This window comes from Toxoplasma gondii, chromosome XII, assembly GCF_000006565.2.
Source record: "Toxoplasma gondii ME49 chromosome XII, whole genome shotgun sequence".
In the NCBI taxonomy this organism is placed as follows: Eukaryota; Apicomplexa; class Conoidasida; order Eucoccidiorida; family Sarcocystidae; genus Toxoplasma; species Toxoplasma gondii.
In genome coordinates, this window is record NC_031480.1 from 617929 (window position 1) to 636935 (window position 19007).

The following is a 19007-nucleotide window of genomic DNA, read 5'->3' on the forward strand; positions in this document are numbered from 1 at the left end:
GCCGCGAACCTAGAACTGTCGTCTGTGCGAGTGCGAGGCAAAATGGCACCGAAGAAGGTGACAAAGAAGGGAACAGAGGGGAAGAAGAAGCGCGCAAAGAAGGACCCCAACGCACCCAAGAAGCCTCTTTCGTCTTACATGTTTTTCGCAAAGGACAAGCGGGCCGAAATCCTCAAGAAACAGCCTACTCTCAAGTCCGACATCGGCAAGGTGGGGAAGATGATCGGCGAGGAATGGGCAAAGCTAAGCTCATCGCAGAAAATGACTTACCAAAAGAAAGCTGAGCAAGAGAAGATCAGATATCAACGTGAAATGTCTCTCTACAACAAGAAGAAATGAATGACTCGGACGCAAACTTGGGAGAGGCCGGGGCAGATCCACAGTTTATAATCGTGTGGGTGGGTGGAAAGATCTTAGACTCGTGGCGTTGCAACATTTCTTCGTTGGCAGTCAATTCAGGCAACAGGGTCTTAAATTTCCTGTTCTATATGTGGTTCTTCGTCTCGGGTTCAGGTCCTACGAAACCGAGACCTACAATTATTTCCCAGTCTAAAGAAAAGAAGAAAACTCGGAGGTGCGAGTGTGTGCCAAACGCGTCACCAAAGTGTATACCGAAAGGGTGCCCGAGGGATAGTTTTTCTTCATTTCTTGGCCTGCTTGTCAGACAAACTATTTGCAGTGAATACACTGCTAAACATTCCTCTACAAGGCAACCTGCTGTCAATGCAATGCCTCATTATTCAAGACAGAAACGCAAAATGGGCCAGCTACTCTCGTGCCGCAGTTCTGTGTAGAAACGGTGACACCACCTTCCCCGTGCTGCCACTTTTCGAACCTCGGCCGTACGTTGCAGTTAGGTGGTTCATTTACGGAGACAACTAGACCTAAGTTTACACTGCATGTGACCGAAGCCGGCCCTAGAGGATTTTCAGGCGGCAATACACAAAATTTAAACGCGGTTTCTGTCTAATGTAACATAACTGTCTGTTATCAGCGGTCTTCTCAACTCATCAAAACAATGGCAGTAAGAATACGTACACCATGTTGCTCTCAAGGCCATCCACAACTGTACAGAGAATGGCACTGACAGTCACAGCAACGGCTCCACGTCATAGAGCACTGTGCTGCCGCCAAGCGTAGCACAAAATACTATTTGCTGTTTTCCTCCTCAGCCATAGAACCATTCGAGGACGCACATCCGACTGTTTCTGAGACACAGATTTCGCTCTCAGTCAGTGATCCTGAATCAATGGCTGCTCCCCATCGTCTATAAATTGACCGCGTCTTTCGCCGGGCTTTTTTGTCAAAACGGTGGCCCCATCTTGCTATCCTCTGTAGACTGAGAGGTTTGACGTTTTACATTTAGATATCCTCAGTATTATCCACACTTGATGTAGCCTAGATAGATAGCACACTGGGTCGCGGGCTGGAGGTAACATACTTTCGGGTCGGTTGCAGAAGTGATCTGCTGGCAATGGCAAACGTAGTAGCCAACGCAGGCGGAACTTTGTCTGCGTACCTATGACCGAGGCTCTGCTCTCTAAACCGTTGTGCCCTCATGGAAAGTCCCAAAGTCCCCTCAATTTTATGCCTTTTTCTTTTTGATAAAGGTAGTGAAAAACCGGAAAAAGGCAAGCCAATACGCGGTGTCGTGAGACGGCAGCCTGCCGTCAACAGTCGAAAGATAGACACGTGAGTTGGCAATCGTTCCCCGTGAAGATCGCCGCGATTGTTGCACCTTATTCCTCAAATAAGTAAACAACGCACGGACAGAGGAAAGGAGCATTAGTGTGAAAAGCAGCTGACATAGCATGATACGAAACAACGAATGGCTTTTCTCATCTATTCCTGCTCACCCCTCGCCCACTGATCCCCTTGTACTGCTCCAACACATAAAGAACACCAGTCTCAATTTTTACTAGTGGAACTTAAGAGGTTAATCATTCTATATGTTATCCACGTGCAAGCATTCTACCGTTGTAGTAGAGTAGCCAAGCTCTTGCTACTTTCCCTTCAGATATACCTACAGGACAGAGAAACTAGGATGCGTATGCTTGAGGTTGCGTTCCACTGTCGGCATCTTCGCATGTTATTTACAGTGCCCTTTCCGGAGTCGCCTGACTCCCATGCGGCGAATGGGAAACACCCTGTGCCACCGCATCACAGAATAACAACGTCTGTCACGGATGCGTTTATGAAGAGATAATCCCACGGATTAGATGGAAGCACATCGCTACGACTGTACGGAATCTGCACCTTCAGATTTGCAGGATTTCGAAATCCTGATATATTATCGTTCCCACGCCAGAGAATTCCCCTTTCTTTTGCCTGTGCGATTGAGTTGATTCCAGCAGGATTGGCCCCCCATTTCTACGCTTGTGCAAGACATGAAAAATACGGATGTGTGTCGCAGCGCTTTGAGAGTCAAGCGAATGGGAAAAAGCACCTCCTCAAGCTTCTCATGTAGTCACTCCCACCTTCCAGAGGCTGTCCTTCAGCAAGTTATTGCGATCTTAACTCTAGATTCGTTTCTCCAAGCTCATACGTACTAAGGCTACCTACGTCTTAAAGAAACGGACAGGCCAGGAACCGTCAAACTACCAGTGTGCCCCTGGAACCCTGTCTACTGTAAGCAGAGACTGGTTCGCTTGGTAAGTTGGCAAGGCCGCCTCCTCACGTTATACCGCCACTATTCGAAGGGGTTTATGGGCGAGGTCGATGCCGCTCGTTCCTAATTGCGCGAGTCGATACTCGTATTTTCATCTCTTAGATGCAGCCGGTGGCACACGCCTTACCCCTACTACTAGTTGAGCTTCACTCTTACTTGACTCTGAATGCACTTTATAAAGCTGTAGCGTTTGCAAGAGAGGTTCAACGCACACCTGCGTACCTGTTGTGCTAACCACTTTCATGCATTAGTAAGGCAGTCACCAGCAGAGTTCTTGCCGGGTTGCTTCAGTGATGGAGAATGCTGTCGGACTCTACCTGTCAGGCTTCCTACTTCATCTACGTAAAACTAAAAAAACGCACAAAGCCTGTTTCTTCACTGACTTGGCTGCGACATCTACAACCGCTCAAAAAAGGACTCCATGGCATCATGGGAGACGCTTAATAACAGAACCTTGGCGTCGAACCCTCAGAAGGTTACGACAAATCTGTGGGGTCAAATACTTTCCCCCTATCTCTGGCGAAAAACCTGAATCTTTCGAGTCGCGATGACTACAGAAGACCATGCAGGCGGGACGTCAATCGCACTCTTGCGAACAGCCAAAAAAGAATCTCTGTTCCCTCAAAGTTGTTGTACACAAGTGGCAACCCGCGAACCAACCATCGTTACCTCTCGAAACGACCAAATCTCGTTACAATGCAGCTTCAGAAAAGACGAGAACTATCTAGAACCACCACCACGAAGACGCAAAACCAAGTGGAGAGTCGACTCCTTCTGAATGTTGTAGTCGGACAGAGTTCGGCCGTCCTCCAACTGCTTGCCAGCAAAAATCAGACGCTGCTGATCAGGGGGAATACCTTCCTTGTCCTGGATCTTTGCCTTCACGTTCTCGATGGTGTCTGACGGCTCAACATCAAGCGTGATGGTCTTCCCGGTAAGAGTCTTCACAAAGATCTGCATTCCTCCGCGAAGACGCAGAACCAAGTGGAGAGTCGACTCCTTCTGAATGTTGTAGTCGGACAGAGTTCGGCCGTCCTCCAACTGCTTGCCAGCAAAAATCAGACGCTGCTGATCAGGGGGAATACCTTCCTTGTCCTGGATCTTTGCCTTCACGTTCTCGATGGTGTCTGACGGCTCAACATCAAGCGTGATGGTCTTCCCGGTAAGAGTCTTCACAAAGATCTGCATTCCTCCGCGAAGACGCAAAACCAAGTGGAGAGTCGACTCCTTCTGAATGTTGTAGTCGGACAGAGTTCGGCCGTCCTCCAACTGCTTGCCAGCAAAAATCAGACGCTGCTGATCAGGGGGAATACCTTCCTTGTCCTGGATCTTTGCCTTCACGTTCTCGATGGTGTCTGACGGCTCAACATCAAGCGTGATGGTCTTCCCGGTAAGAGTCTTCACAAAGATCTGCATTCCTCCGCGAAGACGCAAAACCAAGTGGAGAGTCGACTCCTTCTGAATGTTGTAGTCGGACAGAGTTCGGCCGTCCTCCAACTGCTTGCCAGCAAAAATCAGACGCTGCTGATCAGGGGGAATACCTTCCTTGTCCTGGATCTTTGCCTTCACGTTCTCGATGGTGTCTGACGGCTCAACATCAAGCGTGATGGTCTTCCCGGTAAGAGTCTTCACAAAGATCTGCATTCCTCCGCGAAGACGCAAAACCAAGTGGAGAGTCGACTCCTTCTGAATGTTGTAGTCGGACAGAGTTCGGCCGTCCTCCAACTGCTTGCCAGCAAAAATCAGACGCTGCTGATCAGGGGGAATACCTTCCTTGTCCTGGATCTTTGCCTTCACGTTCTCGATGGTGTCTGACGGCTCAACATCAAGCGTGATGGTCTTCCCGGTAAGAGTCTTCACAAAGATCTGCATTCCTCCGCGAAGACGCAAAACCAAGTGGAGAGTCGACTCCTTCTGAATGTTGTAGTCGGACAGAGTTCGGCCGTCCTCCAACTGCTTGCCAGCAAAAATCAGACGCTGCTGATCAGGGGGAATACCTTCCTTGTCCTGGATCTTTGCCTTCACGTTCTCGATGGTGTCTGACGGCTCAACATCAAGCGTGATGGTCTTCCCGGTAAGAGTCTTCACAAAGATCTGCATTCCTCCGCGAAGACGCAGAACCAAGTGGAGAGTCGACTCCTTCTGAATGTTGTAGTCGGACAGAGTTCGGCCGTCCTCCAACTGCTTGCCAGCAAAAATCAGACGCTGCTGATCAGGGGGAATACCTTCCTTGTCCTGGATCTTTGCCTTCACGTTCTCGATGGTGTCTGACGGCTCAACATCAAGCGTGATGGTCTTCCCGGTAAGAGTCTTCACAAAGATCTGCATTCCTCCGCGAAGACGCAAAACCAAGTGGAGAGTCGACTCCTTCTGAATGTTGTAGTCGGACAGAGTTCGGCCGTCCTCCAACTGCTTGCCAGCAAAAATCAGACGCTGCTGATCAGGGGGAATACCTTCCTTGTCCTGGATCTTTGCCTTCACGTTCTCGATGGTGTCTGACGGCTCAACATCAAGCGTGATGGTCTTCCCGGTAAGAGTCTTCACAAAGATCTGCATTTTGGCGATAGAGACACTATAATAGAAGGTGATTTAGCCAAAAAAAGTACGTTGCAGCAGATGAAAGAGTTGAGGAAGTCTGTATATACAAGCGAGGAAGGGCACCGTAAAGGCAACGATAAAAAAAGCAACCGTGAATCGGTCACGTCTAGTCCAGGAAGAAATAAGCCGGCTTGTCAGCCGTGTAGATACAAGCCTAAGCGGCAAGTTACGAAACGGCCAAAAGAGAAGGCAAACCACCGGCCAAAACGGGTAGCGTCCGCTTGGCAACAGACGTCCGGCGAACGGCAAGGCCACTAAGAAGCAGCAGGCGCACAGTGTTTTTCCCTGAGAGGGATGGTAAAGCAATAGAAACTGCTTAAATATTTCAAGCAGGAAAGAAATCCGACAGAATTGCCGGAATTGATATCAACTTACGAGACGCTGAGACCCCAAAAATACAAACAACTGACTGGCTCAAACCACTGCCACTCTTCCACGGTGTAGTGACGCCTGAGCGGCCGGATGATCGGGCTGTTCGCATGAGTTCCAAACTCCGACCTAGGGGAAGTAGCAGCTGGGTGCCGCAACTTTCGGCACTTCTGCAGTGTGGCAGTGCGCGCTGCGCGCGTCCTCTGCTCATGTTCGTCCATAAGACCGAAAGGGTGGCGTCTTCTAATCATCCAACCTCTTGGCGATTGTTTGGGTTGGAAGGCGCCGTAAAGCGAATTTGCGTCTGACGTACTGTGGAGTATTGACGTTCACAGAGCACCAAACGGCGCCTGAAGGACGCAGCCTTTTCTTTCAGAACAGTTTGCTCACCAAATGGCCTTTGTTTCAAGGTCACAGTAACACAGCGAGCCGTGCGTCCTGGCGATGCTATGGTGTGCTGGTTATTTATCGTGGAAGCACAGGCGCACGGGAATTTCTGCACGCTTTCTTTCCTTTGCCGTCTTTCACGATGCGGACGAATCTAACACGTTTAAGGGTACGTTTGCGCGCAAACTATGGTCCACTGAATTAGAACAGTCACTCTTGGGGAGCGAGTTTCCTTCACTGCGGGGCGACCCCCCTTTCGCAAAGACGACTGCAGAGTGCCACATTGTGGTTCATTCTCTCGTCTGCGTGACAGACTATTTTCGTCTTAGACTATGTCGATTTATCACCTATTTTCGTCTTAGACTATGTCGATTTATCACTCGCTCGCAGTGGACTGCTGCGCAAAAGCGCCGGTACTGGTGTGTCAAAAAGACAATCCCACTAGGACAAAAGCGTATCATACGCTTTTTCCTGTGTGACAATGCTGCCTTTCGGCGTTCATAATTTCGTTAGAAATGTGGAGCATGAGGCTCCACGCATTAGAGACAGAGAGTTATGGGTTGGAGATTCTTGCCGATAAAGAGACATTGTAGAGATGTGCTGAGTAGGTAGGGTCCCGCATGTCGGCGGAAACAGTGGTAGGCGATGGACACTTGAAATCAAGACAAACCCTGGCAATTCTCGCCTTTTACTCAGGCGCCACGTCGCCGTTGAGGCAATCGTTAGGGGCGGTGCATCATTCGTAGGTCACAGATGAATCTGACAATCCACTGAGCGATTAGTCCACCGGCATTTTTTCGGAGTTTTTCCGCCGTTTGCTGCCAACTTTTGTCACAGGGAAGTTGCGGTGGTGGAAAAAATCCTCTGTTGTCGCCTCCAGTCCTCGTATTTAGATATGGTACGTTGCAGTTCGCCCCAGGGTGGTACGACGTCCGCCAGGCCACGAGCATCTGTGCACGTGAAGCTGTTTCCAGTTCAACCACTGAATGTTCATCCCCCTGCCGTGAGCAGAGGTCAGCAAGATCTGAACAAGTAGTCAGACTCGTAGTTTATACTCCCCAGAAAAAGGTAGTTTATGTAAATCTGGGTGAATGTGATGCTTTAGGTTGGCTATCATCTTATAGCCAATTTAATAGAATAAAGGGACGTGTGGAAGGATGTAAAGGTGTCCCCACTCAGTGAAAGCGGCCATGTTCCGAGCACACGATTCAGGAAAGAACCACGAGCACAACCTATATGCAACCCGAATCTGGATTTTGGGCACATCATCTGTTCCGACCTCGTCACCACTTCTTCGCGATACCGTTTGACTGAAGGTGGTGGTCGAACAGAAGACGCTATTCACTAGAATCTGTTCGTCAGGGGGATTCTACCGATGGGCATTCAAGAGACAAAAGGGCGGTATCTCTTTCAAAAGACAAATTGCTGATTTGTACCAAGAGGAGCGAGACGCTGTCGAATGAAGGCTCCTCGGTTGCCCCGAGGTATGCTAGTCCTCTTCCCCTTGACATTAGACAGCGTTCTCGGCGTCGTGAGCCCTGTGAAGCAAGAAACACAAAAACTCAAGTGGGGCAGTGAGAGTTGCTGGTGGCGACAACGTGTCCCTCTCCAAAATTTATAGTCGAAGTCCCGCAAACGCCTGGCTTGGCCCCAAGGCAGCCCCCCAAATAAGAGTCATTGGAAGGGATGGCTTGTTTTTGTTCCGATGATGAAGAACAGGACATAGATCACCCCTGTGTGTGAATGAGGATGCATTTTAAAACTAAGAGCGCTGTCCACCCCTCGTCCCAACGAAACACCTCCGGCATGAGATATACTTTCTCAAACACTCATTCCTAACTAGTTGCTTCACACGACAGTTTTTATTCGAAATATTGCATCACCCTTCACTATCATATATACTCTCAGTGTAGGCAGAAAGGATGCTCATGGTACCATAGCGTCGTTCATTCGATGTCTAGTTGAAGGCCACTAGAGACAGAACTGCTGCTACGATGAATACGTTGTGTGCTACACCGCACCCGTGAAGCGGTCGAAAGTTCGAAATGTGTAATTTGAAGGCGACGCTTGCGCTGGAACACTTTTACAAGAAGGTACCGAGTGTAGTTTTCATTTTGCTGCCGCTTACTTCCTGTAAGGGCTTCAGGACTAACAGATTTGTGAGAGAAGTCGCGATCGATGCTTGGTAGTCTACAACGTTGCTGGCCACTGCCTCTCGGCCTACTCTGGTATCCGGGCAACCGGGGAGACCCCGCAACTGCCGCGACAAATCACATTTCGCGTAGGGCAGTGCCGGGCCGTCAAAAAAACAGAATAGTAATTTTGCTGCAAGCTGAAGAAAAACCGTTAAAGACTAGCATCCTGTCACGCATTGGTGGAGCGGTTCGTCGCGTCGCAACGTCTCGCTCTGCATTCCAGTGAGGTTGCGCAGCCACACTTTGTTGTGCGGCACCTTTCGCCAACGAGAAGAGTTACGTGAGGAAGGCGGTGCCTCATTCACAGGAGTCATGCCGTAACGTATGATAATTATCATTTGGGGAACCAAATGCCGCGTTTAGCGATATGAAGTGGGCGTCTCTGGAGGCTATGCTCCGACACGACGAGTTTTACACGGATGTTCCTGCCTTCTGCGGCGTAACACTCGTGCATCAGGTGTTCTTGTTTTTTTTTTTCGCGTCCTATTACTTGTTTTTCATGATGTTTTGAGAGGCGGTGAGTATGTTGCAGCTGCGTAGTGGGGAATCAGAAGACCTGTGTGACTATCAATGTTTCGCATCTGCGCACAAAACCGCTTCGAAATAGTAACAATGAAACTTTCCATTGCTGTGTTGCTAATCGTACTCGTTGGGATCAGCGAATACCCGCTACGATATGTGTCGGCGGGTGATTCTCCAGTAGATCAGAAGCTGACAGAGGACAAGGACTTGTTGGAAGAAGAACTGCGTTTGCGTTTCTCGAATGGGATGGTTCCCTCTGTGCCTTCATACAGGCCGCCACCTCGACTACGCGGAGGAACACTGATGGGGATGGCGCTGTTGTCTATTCTTGTCTCATCACCAACCCCTTTGACCGCATTTCTGGGCACCCTCGCCACAGTAGAGTACTTGACGTCCGTTTATTACCGTCACAAGTATAGACTGGATCACGAGGAGACTGAAGAGGAATATAGATTGCTATACAACGCCCTGAGGAAGCTGGAAAGCAAGGAGTGGCGCAAGATGATAAGACACTTACGGTCGCGGAAGTCGGAATCTCCATAGTATCCTTTTTCAACTGCTTGCACCTGTGTATTTCATCTGAGCCAGCTTTTGGCATAATGCGAGCGTGAACGTTCTCAGAGGTTTCAGACGTTGGCGACTGCTGAGCTCTTCTTTCACCCAGGATCGTGCCCGCGGTGTTCTCCCCTGCTGCCATCAGTGCGCTGCGCAATTTCCGTTTGTTTTTTTCGTTCCCTTCCAGATTGAGGAGCAATGAATTACCTCTTCAGGGCACTTCATGTAGAGGCGCCGAATGTGGGGGACTGCATGTGAGGCCAACAGTACCAGCAGAGAGGGATAGAGTGGCAGTGTCTATTGCTATTAACTGAATGATTTGTGACGAATGAGTCCCTTGTCAGATTCATGAAAGTCGATATCGGGGCCTAGACTGGCAATATGCTTAATTTTTAGGAGTGTGCTTATCGTGAGCTCAACACTTCTGTGTGCAAAGGTGAATCACCAGGAAGCTCGGACGACTTCGTGGTGGAAGTCAGTCTCAAATCAGCAAAAAGTACGACGCCTCGTTTCCTGTCACAATACGGTTTCGCGTATCTATAAACTATAACACAGGCGTTAGGGGTTCTGTGACATGTGCAGTCACGACGGAGATGCTCCGAGGAAACTCTTATTCTTTAAAGAGAGAACATGAGGCCGGTTGCGCCGAAACAACAATGTTTTGACAGCCAGGCACGAGCTCGCACCACTGCTGCTGCCCGGACGACTCCGTTTCGCGCCGGCATGCTATGCAGCTCTACCCCATGGCAAGTCGATAGAGAACTTCTGAAGGACGGGTAGCCTGTTTGAGAAGTGTTTGCCCACAGTGCTTCGTCGAAGACTGACGGGGGCTGCCTAGTTTTGGTATGAGATGGTTGCAGTGAGCCACAGCAAGTGTACATGACACAGAAGTAACGTCTGATGGTCGATGCAGTCATTATTACCGTTGTTGGGCTAACGGTATTCGGGTACAGAACTCAAACAAGCTCAGTAGAAACAACACTTGGTTACAAAGATAGCAGACACTCCACGAAGTCCGCATTCACGCTATAACTCGTTGGAAGCGCACTCCATGAACGAACCCTTTCAATTCATGTACTGAAAATGCTTCATCTCATATAGACGCACTACTTCGCGATTCATTGTGACGTCGGTCATAGAAGAGTACGGCGACATCTCGGTTTCCCAGATGACTGAGGAGTTAGCATTTATTGCACCATGGAAAGACGCTGCGTTTGCCTGTCACCAAGTCCGCTAACTGTCTGCAGTCTGTGATGGATGCGTCAGCGCACAGGGCCCCCATAATAGAGGCTGGAAGAGACACATGCTCGTGCAGAACTCGAGTATGACCGATCGTCATATTGCAATGTGTCCTGGACGCAGGTTATCGCTATGCCCAGACGATTTCGATGCGAGCATTTGTACAGAACCTTTCTGCGGTAGTTGGAAGTTTCGCTAAATCTTCGTCATTACCGCTACGTGAATGCACTCTGGACACGCTGCTACCTAATAGACTTCGTCGAGTGTAGGCGGTGCACATCGAAGAGAGCGCAAGCTTTTTGGCATGGACACAGATCGCCTGCAGCATCCCAAAAGGGCTAAGCGACGCCCAGCTACGGAATGTATTCGTCCGTCGGTCCTGGCATGAAACACTTCTGGATTCAAACATGTGAGAAGTCGCCCCTTAATGTAATGGCGAGTTTCTCGCTCGCACGAACTGGAGAAGATTCTTGGCTGGTTTGCACAGTTAGGCATCAGTACGGGTGCCTTTCAAAAAGTGCGGTTTCGTGTGCTTTTCCACGACCACTGATGCTGCACAGTCACTTCTTTGAAGAATAGGAAACAAGATCCCTAAGAAAGCGCCTTAGGCCCTCCTCAGCCACCTTGTACTGTCGTTCATGCTTGTGCACAACTGGGTGAGACAAGTTTCCTTCGACTTGGTTTTCGTAGAAGACAGCAACGTGATGCCGTAGGGCCGCCGACAGCGCTGTATCAACACAGTCAACATCACAGACACACTGCCTATGCATAAAGTGAGCGAAGCGACTCACCCTTACCACACTCTTGACTGAAAGCGCGCGTCAATCATGTCTGTCAGGCTCAAAACTCAGAAAAGATCACATTTATCTTTCCTCGTTGCGAGGAGGCGCAAAGAGGACTGCCAACAAAAACAAACCATCAATGTAGACAGGAAGCGGGCTCCTATCGGTGTTGGGAGCGAATCGAACTATTGACGAACAAAGCACGAAAATGCTACGCGCCTGAATTCTAACACTGCGAAACAAACGCACACTCTAGGACTCTAGTGTCACATCCTTCGCACACGAGCCGATCTGCCCCCCATATCCGTTTGATTGGCATGTACGACACCTGGTCGAAAGTAGCCTTTCCGCAGCTGAAAACAAAGTAAGCTTGCCTCCTCACACAAAACAACCCTTGTGAATGAGCTGCAAACTCGTTTGTTAACCCTGTGTTCAAGCATCACGAGGTAGAAGCGCGACCACACTGGGCTCCGCTGCGCCACATGTTCCACACTCGCCAGCGTCGCTCAGGTTCTGAACTCACGACTTACAGAGAGAGACCTCCGCATCACGGCGGACAAGTAATCGTCTCGCAGGAAGTGTCATCGCGTCGGAATCAGCTTCAGACGCTAGCCAGGAGAGGACCCTGAGGTAGTCGTTAGTGAGGCTGACACTTCCTAGGAGTTGGAGCAGTGAGATCCATCGGGGACCGAAGTTTTCCTGCATTTTTTGTGCGAACGCCTCGGGAATGGTGCCGTGGAAAGTCGCCACAGTGCCTGCATGTTGGTGCTTGTTCAGATTCTCTTCCTCCCTCACTGCTTTCGCAGCTCCCTTCCCTTCTTCGCTATGCGTTTCCTCACGCCCACCGACCTCTGCGTGCTCGCTCTGTCCGTGGCTACCGGCTTCTAGACCCTGACCTTCCTTTTCACTGTCGACACTTCTTGCTCCTTCTTCCACGACCTCCTGGTTCTTAGCTAGACGGCTCTCAGCGTTCTCATCTGCATCCCCTGAGGTCTGGCCTTCGAGTTGGGAAGCTTGCAGCAGCGAGCCACTCAAAGGCCTCTCGAGGACGGCACGTCGGGCCTCCTCAGCGCGACTCGCGGGCCTGTCTTCTTTGCGCATGGGAGGGTGCGGCGAGGGCAGCCGCACCCCTCGAACGTGCTGCGAGGCGGCGGACAAACCGGAGGCCTGCGCCTCGTCCTCGTTCTCCTGTCTCGACCGACTGGGCCAGACTGTGAAGTTAAACAGCTCCCGGAGCGCGAGACCTGCCGTCACCGCATTCGCGACGAACTCGCTGCCACCGGCGCTCGACGGGTACCGAACCTCGGGGAAGTTGTAGCAGAACGTCTTGGTGAAGTCGAACAAGGGGTCCTCCTGACTCATCGTCAGGACGTACTTCTTGATGCAGTGCATGCGCTCGGCGGAAAAGTCCTCGTTCGCCCGCAAGATCAACTCGTGGGTCTCGGCGAGCTGCTTGTCCTCAATCAGGTTCGGAGTCTTCGCCAGAGTCACATAAACCTTCCAGTCGCTCTTCAGAGCCGACACGTACTCGTGCGTCGCCGGCTGGAACAGTGGCCCGCGACCACGCAAGTCTTTTACTGTCTGCAGCCACAAAGCAGAACGCAAACCATCTAGCGGCTGCAACTCTCGTTGACGGTTGCGTGAGGCTGCAGAGAGATAGACGCAAAGAAACATTCGTCGCGACAACAGGCATCCGCTCCTCTAACCGAAGCAAGCCTTGCTTCGGCACCCCAAAGCAACCAAAAGACCTGAACGAGGAGGTAAGACCGGAGAGACGGAAAGATCGATGGGGCAACACCCCGTTCGGGACAGCACAGAACGGAAGAGAGAGGATAGATCGCAAACGCGGAAACGCACGTTCCCGCGAAAACACACAGACCCGAAAAAACAGAGACAAGAGCAGCTGTCTTTCTTCTGCGAGGAAATAAATCAACCACATATCCAGGTGACAGGAATGGAAATCAAGCAGAGACGCTGAGTCGCCAGCTGCGTTGCTTTATAGCCATGCTGTGAATTCTCACATCACTTACAGCGACCCCGTGGAAAAAACAGCTTGCAAACCTGTGGAAGACGACGCAACGAAGAACAGACGCCCTGTCATCACTCACCAAGATCGCAAGTTCTGCAAAGTCAGCGCTGCTGATAAGATTCATCACATGCGCTTGGGCGGCAGCAGAGACCGTCGTTCTGAAGGCAGACAAAGACCCGGCATGGACGAATCAGCGGTGAGCAAAGCAACCCGCAAAATCAAGACACAAACGACTCTGTGCTCCCTCGCCTTCTTCTTTCACGTTCTGTTCTCCGCTTCTTTTTCCCCCATCCCGTTCTGTCGAAGTGTTTTGAGTCACCTTCCCCCTCTCTCCTCGTATTCTATCCCCCCCTCTCATCTTACCTGTCCCTCTTCAGCTCACAGACAACTCGCGTATCTTTTACCTCGCACCAGACCTGCCGACCACATTTTCCGTGTCCGCTCTCTTCTCGCGTTTCCCAGTCGACTCCTCCCGTCTTTGTTCCAGTTTCTTCCTGCATCTTCGTCGCCGCTCTCCACCCGGCGTCTCTCTGATTCTTACCGGTAGGTCATGATGGGCACTGCGTGTTGCAGGTGTTTCTCGGGGTCGAACGCATGGCCCTTTCCAGAAGCTTCTTCAGGAGGGACGGGCGTGAGTCGGGCGAAGTTGTTGGAAGCGGGAGCTTTCCCCTCTCTCTGCAGCTGCAGATACCTCGACGGGTGGCCGTGCCACGGATCGACGATCTGCTGAATTTCTACATTTCTGAACCTGACAAAGATGACCGGCAGAGGGCCATGTGCGCGTGGTTCCTGCCCAAAGAACTTCAGAACTCGCAAAAGCCGCGGCTGCAACTGCGTCGCGAGTTTCCCCAAGAGCTCAGGCGACACATCTCCCAAAGAAGGCGTCGGCCGGTCGACCGTCACGGTCTGGCGAGCGGTCACGTCGTAGGTCAACACGACAGCTGGAATAGGCGTGGGCCTCGATCGTCCCAGGGTCCTGGCCACAAGAAAACGGAGAACCGAGACAAAACAGGAGTGGAAACGGCTTGCCAGAGAGACGCTATCTGCTACACTACTCATGAACCTTCACGGATGCGCGCCAAGACATACAAAGGCATAACCGTTGGTATTGCTACTCTCCACAACCGCAAGAACGCCTGCGCAGTTGTGGACACAGCCCCCCTAAACCCTTTGCTCGCCTTTCTCCGAGTACGGAGGTTACGTAACGGTGTTTCTGTGTAGTTCTTTGACTGCGATGAAGGAGAAAGACCTTCGACGTTTTGCCTGTCTCTGTCGAAGAAGAAAAGATCCCACTTACGCCAGAGGGAAGACGAAGGCTTCGTGGGGAAGAGACACCGTGTCTTCCGCGGACAGCGATGGCACATGCAAGAACACGCCGATATTACGGTCGAGAAACGTGGATGCGCAGGCATCCAAGAGACCCCTGAAAAAAACAGGCCAAAAAAAAACAACACACGCCCCACGTAGAAAAGACAAGCACGAGACGATTCACTGGACACCCTGTAGCAAGGTGCTCGCGCCCGAACGACGGTAAATTTCTGTTCACGCCTGAGCACTCACGACCGCGCCTGAGCTAAGAACGGCACAGACACGTCGACCTCCTCCCCAATTCCGCGACACAGCTGTACGTGGACACACTCCTGAAAACATCATCTGCAACACCCAGACACAAATGCATATCTGTGAATGATTATCTTTTGTGTATGTACACACTTTTGCGCAAGCGCATAGAGCACGGACACCTGCGTGTGGATACGCTCTACCAAATGTCACTGCCGCAGGAGAGTCGAAACGCTGAAGTCACCAGACGGCCCGTCCAGCTGCAGAGCACACTCGGCGGGGAGATGGAGATGAGACACGAATTTTTTCGACCCTCGAGACAGCAGAGGGAAGAACTTGCAAGAGGAGATGGCGCGGAGAAGGCACCTACCGAGGTGTGCTGGTAGAGAAAAAGTAGACAAAAGAGTTCGAGGGTCCCAGAGCGTGGGCAGCACCTTGCAAGAGTTGAACGACGTGAGTGGCAGCCTGCTGAGGCGTCGTTTCTGAACAGACCGAGACAGAGAGACGCGGACGCGTTTTGGGGAGACGCAAGAGTACACACGCGCTCTCATTGAAACAAAGAAGGAGAGACACTCTGTCGCAACTGCGAATCGAAAGAAAAACAAAAGCAGCGAAACGGATGCGGTTGCGAGCGCTTGCGCAGAGAGTGGTAAGGGGGGGCACGAGACACACGAAATGCACAGATTTCAAGATGAGAAAACACGATGACGGCAGACAAATGGGAAGGTGGGCAGGGGCGCAAGAAGGAAGACAACTCGCTTTAGAAAGCAAGGTGAAGTGTAGCGCAGAAACCGTTTACGGCTACAGCCCGAGCTGAAGAGGAGGACGATGACGTAGAAAACTGAAGTGTGGAGATGGAGCCAAGGCACCAACAGTCAAGGGAAGCAACGGATAAGGAGAGACACGACACGGAAGAAAAATCACCCTTTCTTCTGTATGTTTCTGGATCGTTTCCCTCTTTAGCTGCTTCTCAACTTCGCGCTCGAGCTGTTTCGCAGTATGTCAGCCCTCCTGTTCCTCTACTCTTTTCTGTCTCCCTTCCCTCACCATTGCTCTTCTACACCTCGTTTGTCTCAAAACACTCTGCGGCTGCCTGTTCCTTCCTCTACTTCCTTCTCCTCCTGGCCCGTGCCTCTATGCGTGTTTTTTCTCCTTCCCGCCAAGCTGCTTCGTCCTCTCCTGCCCCTGCCTCCAGAGTCCCCGCCGCCTCTCTTCTTCCCCCTTCTCTAAGTCTCCCTTCTTGTTTCTCTGTCTCCTCCGGTCTCATCCTTTCTGTCTCCTCCTCTCCGTCGTTGCGCCGTTTTCTGTCTCGTTCTCTCTGTGTCTTTCCCTTTCTGTTTTCTCACTGGACGGGTCGACACTGGGTGGGAGGTCTGACCACCAAGCACCGGCTTGCCACGTGGAACTGGCTTCTCGAGTGGTCTTGTTGACTGCGTCGTTGAGGTCTTTTTTGACGATGAGTTGGACGAGTTCGAGTTCGACTTCCCGCGTTCGCGCGACTTCGGCCTCCCGAGCCTGGTCCTCCGTTTTGTCCTCTGCCTCTGCGGCCTCGGCGCCTTCGCCCTCGACGCGGCGACGCTGCGCGTGGTTTCGCCTGCACTCGCCGGGGCGGCAAGCCGGCACGAAGGCAGACAGGAGGAAGGGCAGGGTGACGAAGAGGGGGGCAGTCACCATCGGTCGCGTCATGCTGCTCCGCGGCGTCTTCCCGGCGGGGAACGGTCCCCTGGAAAGCAGATTCACGAGCGCGGCTGTGCCGGGGTACGGCTCGCCTAGACGCAGGCGAGCGTCCTCGCCATACACGGCATCTCCATGGCGCCTGATGCCGCCCGAGGAAACCAAAACATCCTCGACCTGCACAATGGGGGTGATGCGGTTCGACAAACCGTGCTTCCAGCCTCTGAAGGAAACTTTCGGCTGCGCCAAGGCGGGCGGTGCTCGAGAGACTTCGGGGTCAGCCGCCGGCTGCGCGTTGTCGACTTCGCCAGCTTCACGCGAGGTGCCTGTGTTGCTGCGCACAGCAGCGAAAGCGGGGGGCAGAGCGACAAAGAGAAGGAGCGAAAAGAAGAGGAGACAGCGGGCGGAGGCGAACGAGTTGGAGAAACGAGGGAAAAAAGAAAACGAGGGTCTGCGGATTCGCGGACGCAGTGGCGCGCTATTTGGCGCCGATCCCGGGGTCGCCAGGACGGTCCGGATCAGCCGGGGCTGCATCTCGGCGTCTCGCGAGGGCTTCTCTTCTTTTCGGGATGCAGAATGACAGCTTGCTGGAGGAAAACGCATGCGACAAGAAGTGAGCGCCAGAAAACACGGGCTTGCTTCGAAAAAACGCGACGCACAGAATGCTTGCACAAGCAACGGCGACAGCCCCCGCGCGCAAGAGTCTGGCACGTCTCTGCCACGGCAGCGCGGCGCGTTGAGGCGCGACCCTCGCGACGTATTCGAGTGCCTTTGAGTCGGTCCACAAGAAATACAACGAAACAGAATGTGAAAAACTCGATATTTGACGCAATGGGTCGTGCACAACCAAAAGATTGGGGGGGGGGGGAAACCCTTATCGGTGACCGTGTGCAGCCGCCCTCTCAGGTTTCGCGTTACGCGCGGACAGCGGCCGCGTACAGGTTTGACCCGCAGCTACAAGGCTTTTTCCTCCACGACTCGGCCGTGACTCGAGAAACAAAACCGTCTTCACCTCGAAGAAAGGGCAAACGCAAACTGGATCTGTCAAACAATCCGGCACCATCCGCGAGACTCGCCCATATTCACCATTCAAGTAGCCTCGGGATTGCCGAAATTTCGGGGGCTGCGAAACGCGCTACGCTGATCGATGCCACAGCCACGCTTACCGCGAGGAGCGTCGGGGGGAGTTTAAGTCATCCAGACACACACACACACACATACACACACACCAACGACTCACACGGAACTGGCCTTGCTGAGAACAGTTCCCCGAAAAAACTCGAGGACGCATATTCGGTGCCTGTGTCGTCAAGTTGGGAAAAAGGGCAAATGCCTCTGGTTCTGTTCCAGTCGCAGGAAGCCGGCGCTCGTTCGCCTACCAAGCAAAACCGGGACTCGTGGCACACGGGCACGAAAAGCGGAAACACATCCGCTTTGACTAGGAGACACGCACAATGCAGATACTATGACGAGCATGATTCGTCCGCTAAAAGGGCCAAAGAGAGTGTCCTCCATACGACGCAGCGTCAGGTGTATATTTTCAGCGGGCAACCCCGATGGCTCAAAGCCATGAGTTTGGTGGTCATCCAACTTTGGAAACGAAAACCGTCGGCATGCTCCTCGTCGGTCCGGTGTTCACACCCTTATTGCCAAGCGTCTATTCACTTGTTCAGTATTTGTACGGAGGGGGGTGCGCAGCGAGGGATGCGAAGGTAAGTGTGTGACACGTGTGCACGGAACTGCGTAGAAAAATGTGTGTGAAACGTAGAAGCAGACGTGCGTCGCCCGTCAGCGGTGCCGTAACGGCGTATTCATACGGGACCGACGAGGAGCATGCCGACGGTTTTCGTTTCCAAAGTTGGGTGACCACCAAACTCATGGCTTTGAGCCATCGGGGTTGCCCGCTGAAAATATACACCTGACGCTGCGTCGTATGGAGGACACTCTCTTTGGCCCTTTTAGCGGACGAATCATGCTCGTCATAGTATCTGCATTGTGCGTGTCTCCGCGCACACTTCCCCCATTCACTTCTAAATGATGCATCTTCCCGTTCACTTCCATGTCAATGCCACTTCCACGAAACACAGGATTCCCGAGCTGACTCAACGAAGTTGTCCAAAGCGATCTGCAACTCGAATGTCCCTTTTCATCCCTCAGCATCTTCTACAAATACGTATGGTTCTGCGCCTCCTCACAGCCTGTGACCTTGCAGAAAAATATGTTTTTCGTGGGTGACGTTCACGAAGTATGCACCGGTAAAGCTGCAAGGTGACGACAAACAGGGACGCCTGCAACCCAGGACGCCCTCGCCTCGCCGTTTCTGCCTGTTCAGACCCCGTTTCATGTGTCGGGGTTCCTTCTCGGCTTCTGTAAAACTATCTACATCTACCCATCGCTGTATGTGGCGTACCATGCAACTTGTTGGGTCT

At 52.0% G+C, this 19007-nt stretch overlaps 3 protein-coding genes across 3 annotated transcripts; 1 reads left to right on the plus strand and 2 right to left on the minus strand.

The window, feature by feature from the left end:
• Positions 1–42: 42 nt before the first annotated feature.
• TGME49_219828 (HMG (high mobility group) box domain-containing protein) lies at positions 43–339 on the plus strand (the record flags this gene model as incomplete). Its single annotated transcript, XM_018779860.1, has 1 exon — positions 43–339. One exon carries the CDS (start codon positions 43–45, stop codon positions 337–339), a length of 297 nt encoding a protein of 98 aa, XP_018634785.1.
• Positions 340–3159: 2820 nt separating this feature from the next.
• Positions 3160–5673, minus strand: TGME49_219820 (polyubiquitin UbC, putative). The gene has a single exon (XM_002370693.2). The coding sequence runs from the start codon at positions 5222–5224 to the stop codon at positions 3389–3391; it is 1836 nt and encodes a 611-aa protein (XP_002370734.2). The 5' UTR covers positions 5225–5673; the 3' UTR covers positions 3160–3388.
• Positions 5674–6891: 1218 nt separating this feature from the next.
• Positions 6892–18923, minus strand: TGME49_219810 (hypothetical protein). The gene is made up of 8 exons (XM_018779859.1): positions 16251–18923; positions 15275–15386; positions 14642–14767; positions 13886–14320; positions 13424–13502; positions 11846–12896; positions 8151–11260; positions 6892–7560 (listed from the first exon to the last, which is right to left on the minus strand). Exons 1-7 carry the CDS (start codon positions 17179–17181, stop codon positions 11094–11096), a joined length of 2901 nt encoding a protein of 966 aa, XP_018634786.1. The 5' UTR covers positions 17182–18923; the 3' UTR covers positions 6892–7560; positions 8151–11093.
• Positions 18924–19007: the final 84 nt, after the last annotated feature.

Excerpts from the sequence above, each read along its gene's own strand:
- TGME49_219810 (XM_018779859.1), bottom strand. The coding sequence starts at position 17,181 with ATGCGTTTTCCTCCAGCAAGCTGTCATTCTGCATCCCGAAAAGAAGAG. Across the intron at positions 15,387-16,250 it reads ACCCAGTGTCGACCCGTCCA|AAACGACGCCTCAGCAGGCT; the intron begins GTGAGAAAACAG and ends CGGTCTGTTCAG. Across the intron at positions 11,261-11,845 it reads TGATGCGGAGGTCTCTCTCT|CGCTGTCGGCGGCCCTACGG; the intron begins GTAAGTCGTGAG and ends GTGTTGATACAG.
- TGME49_219820 (XM_002370693.2), bottom strand. The coding sequence starts at position 5,224 with ATGCAGATCTTTGTGAAGACTCTTACCGGGAAGACCATCACGCTTGAT.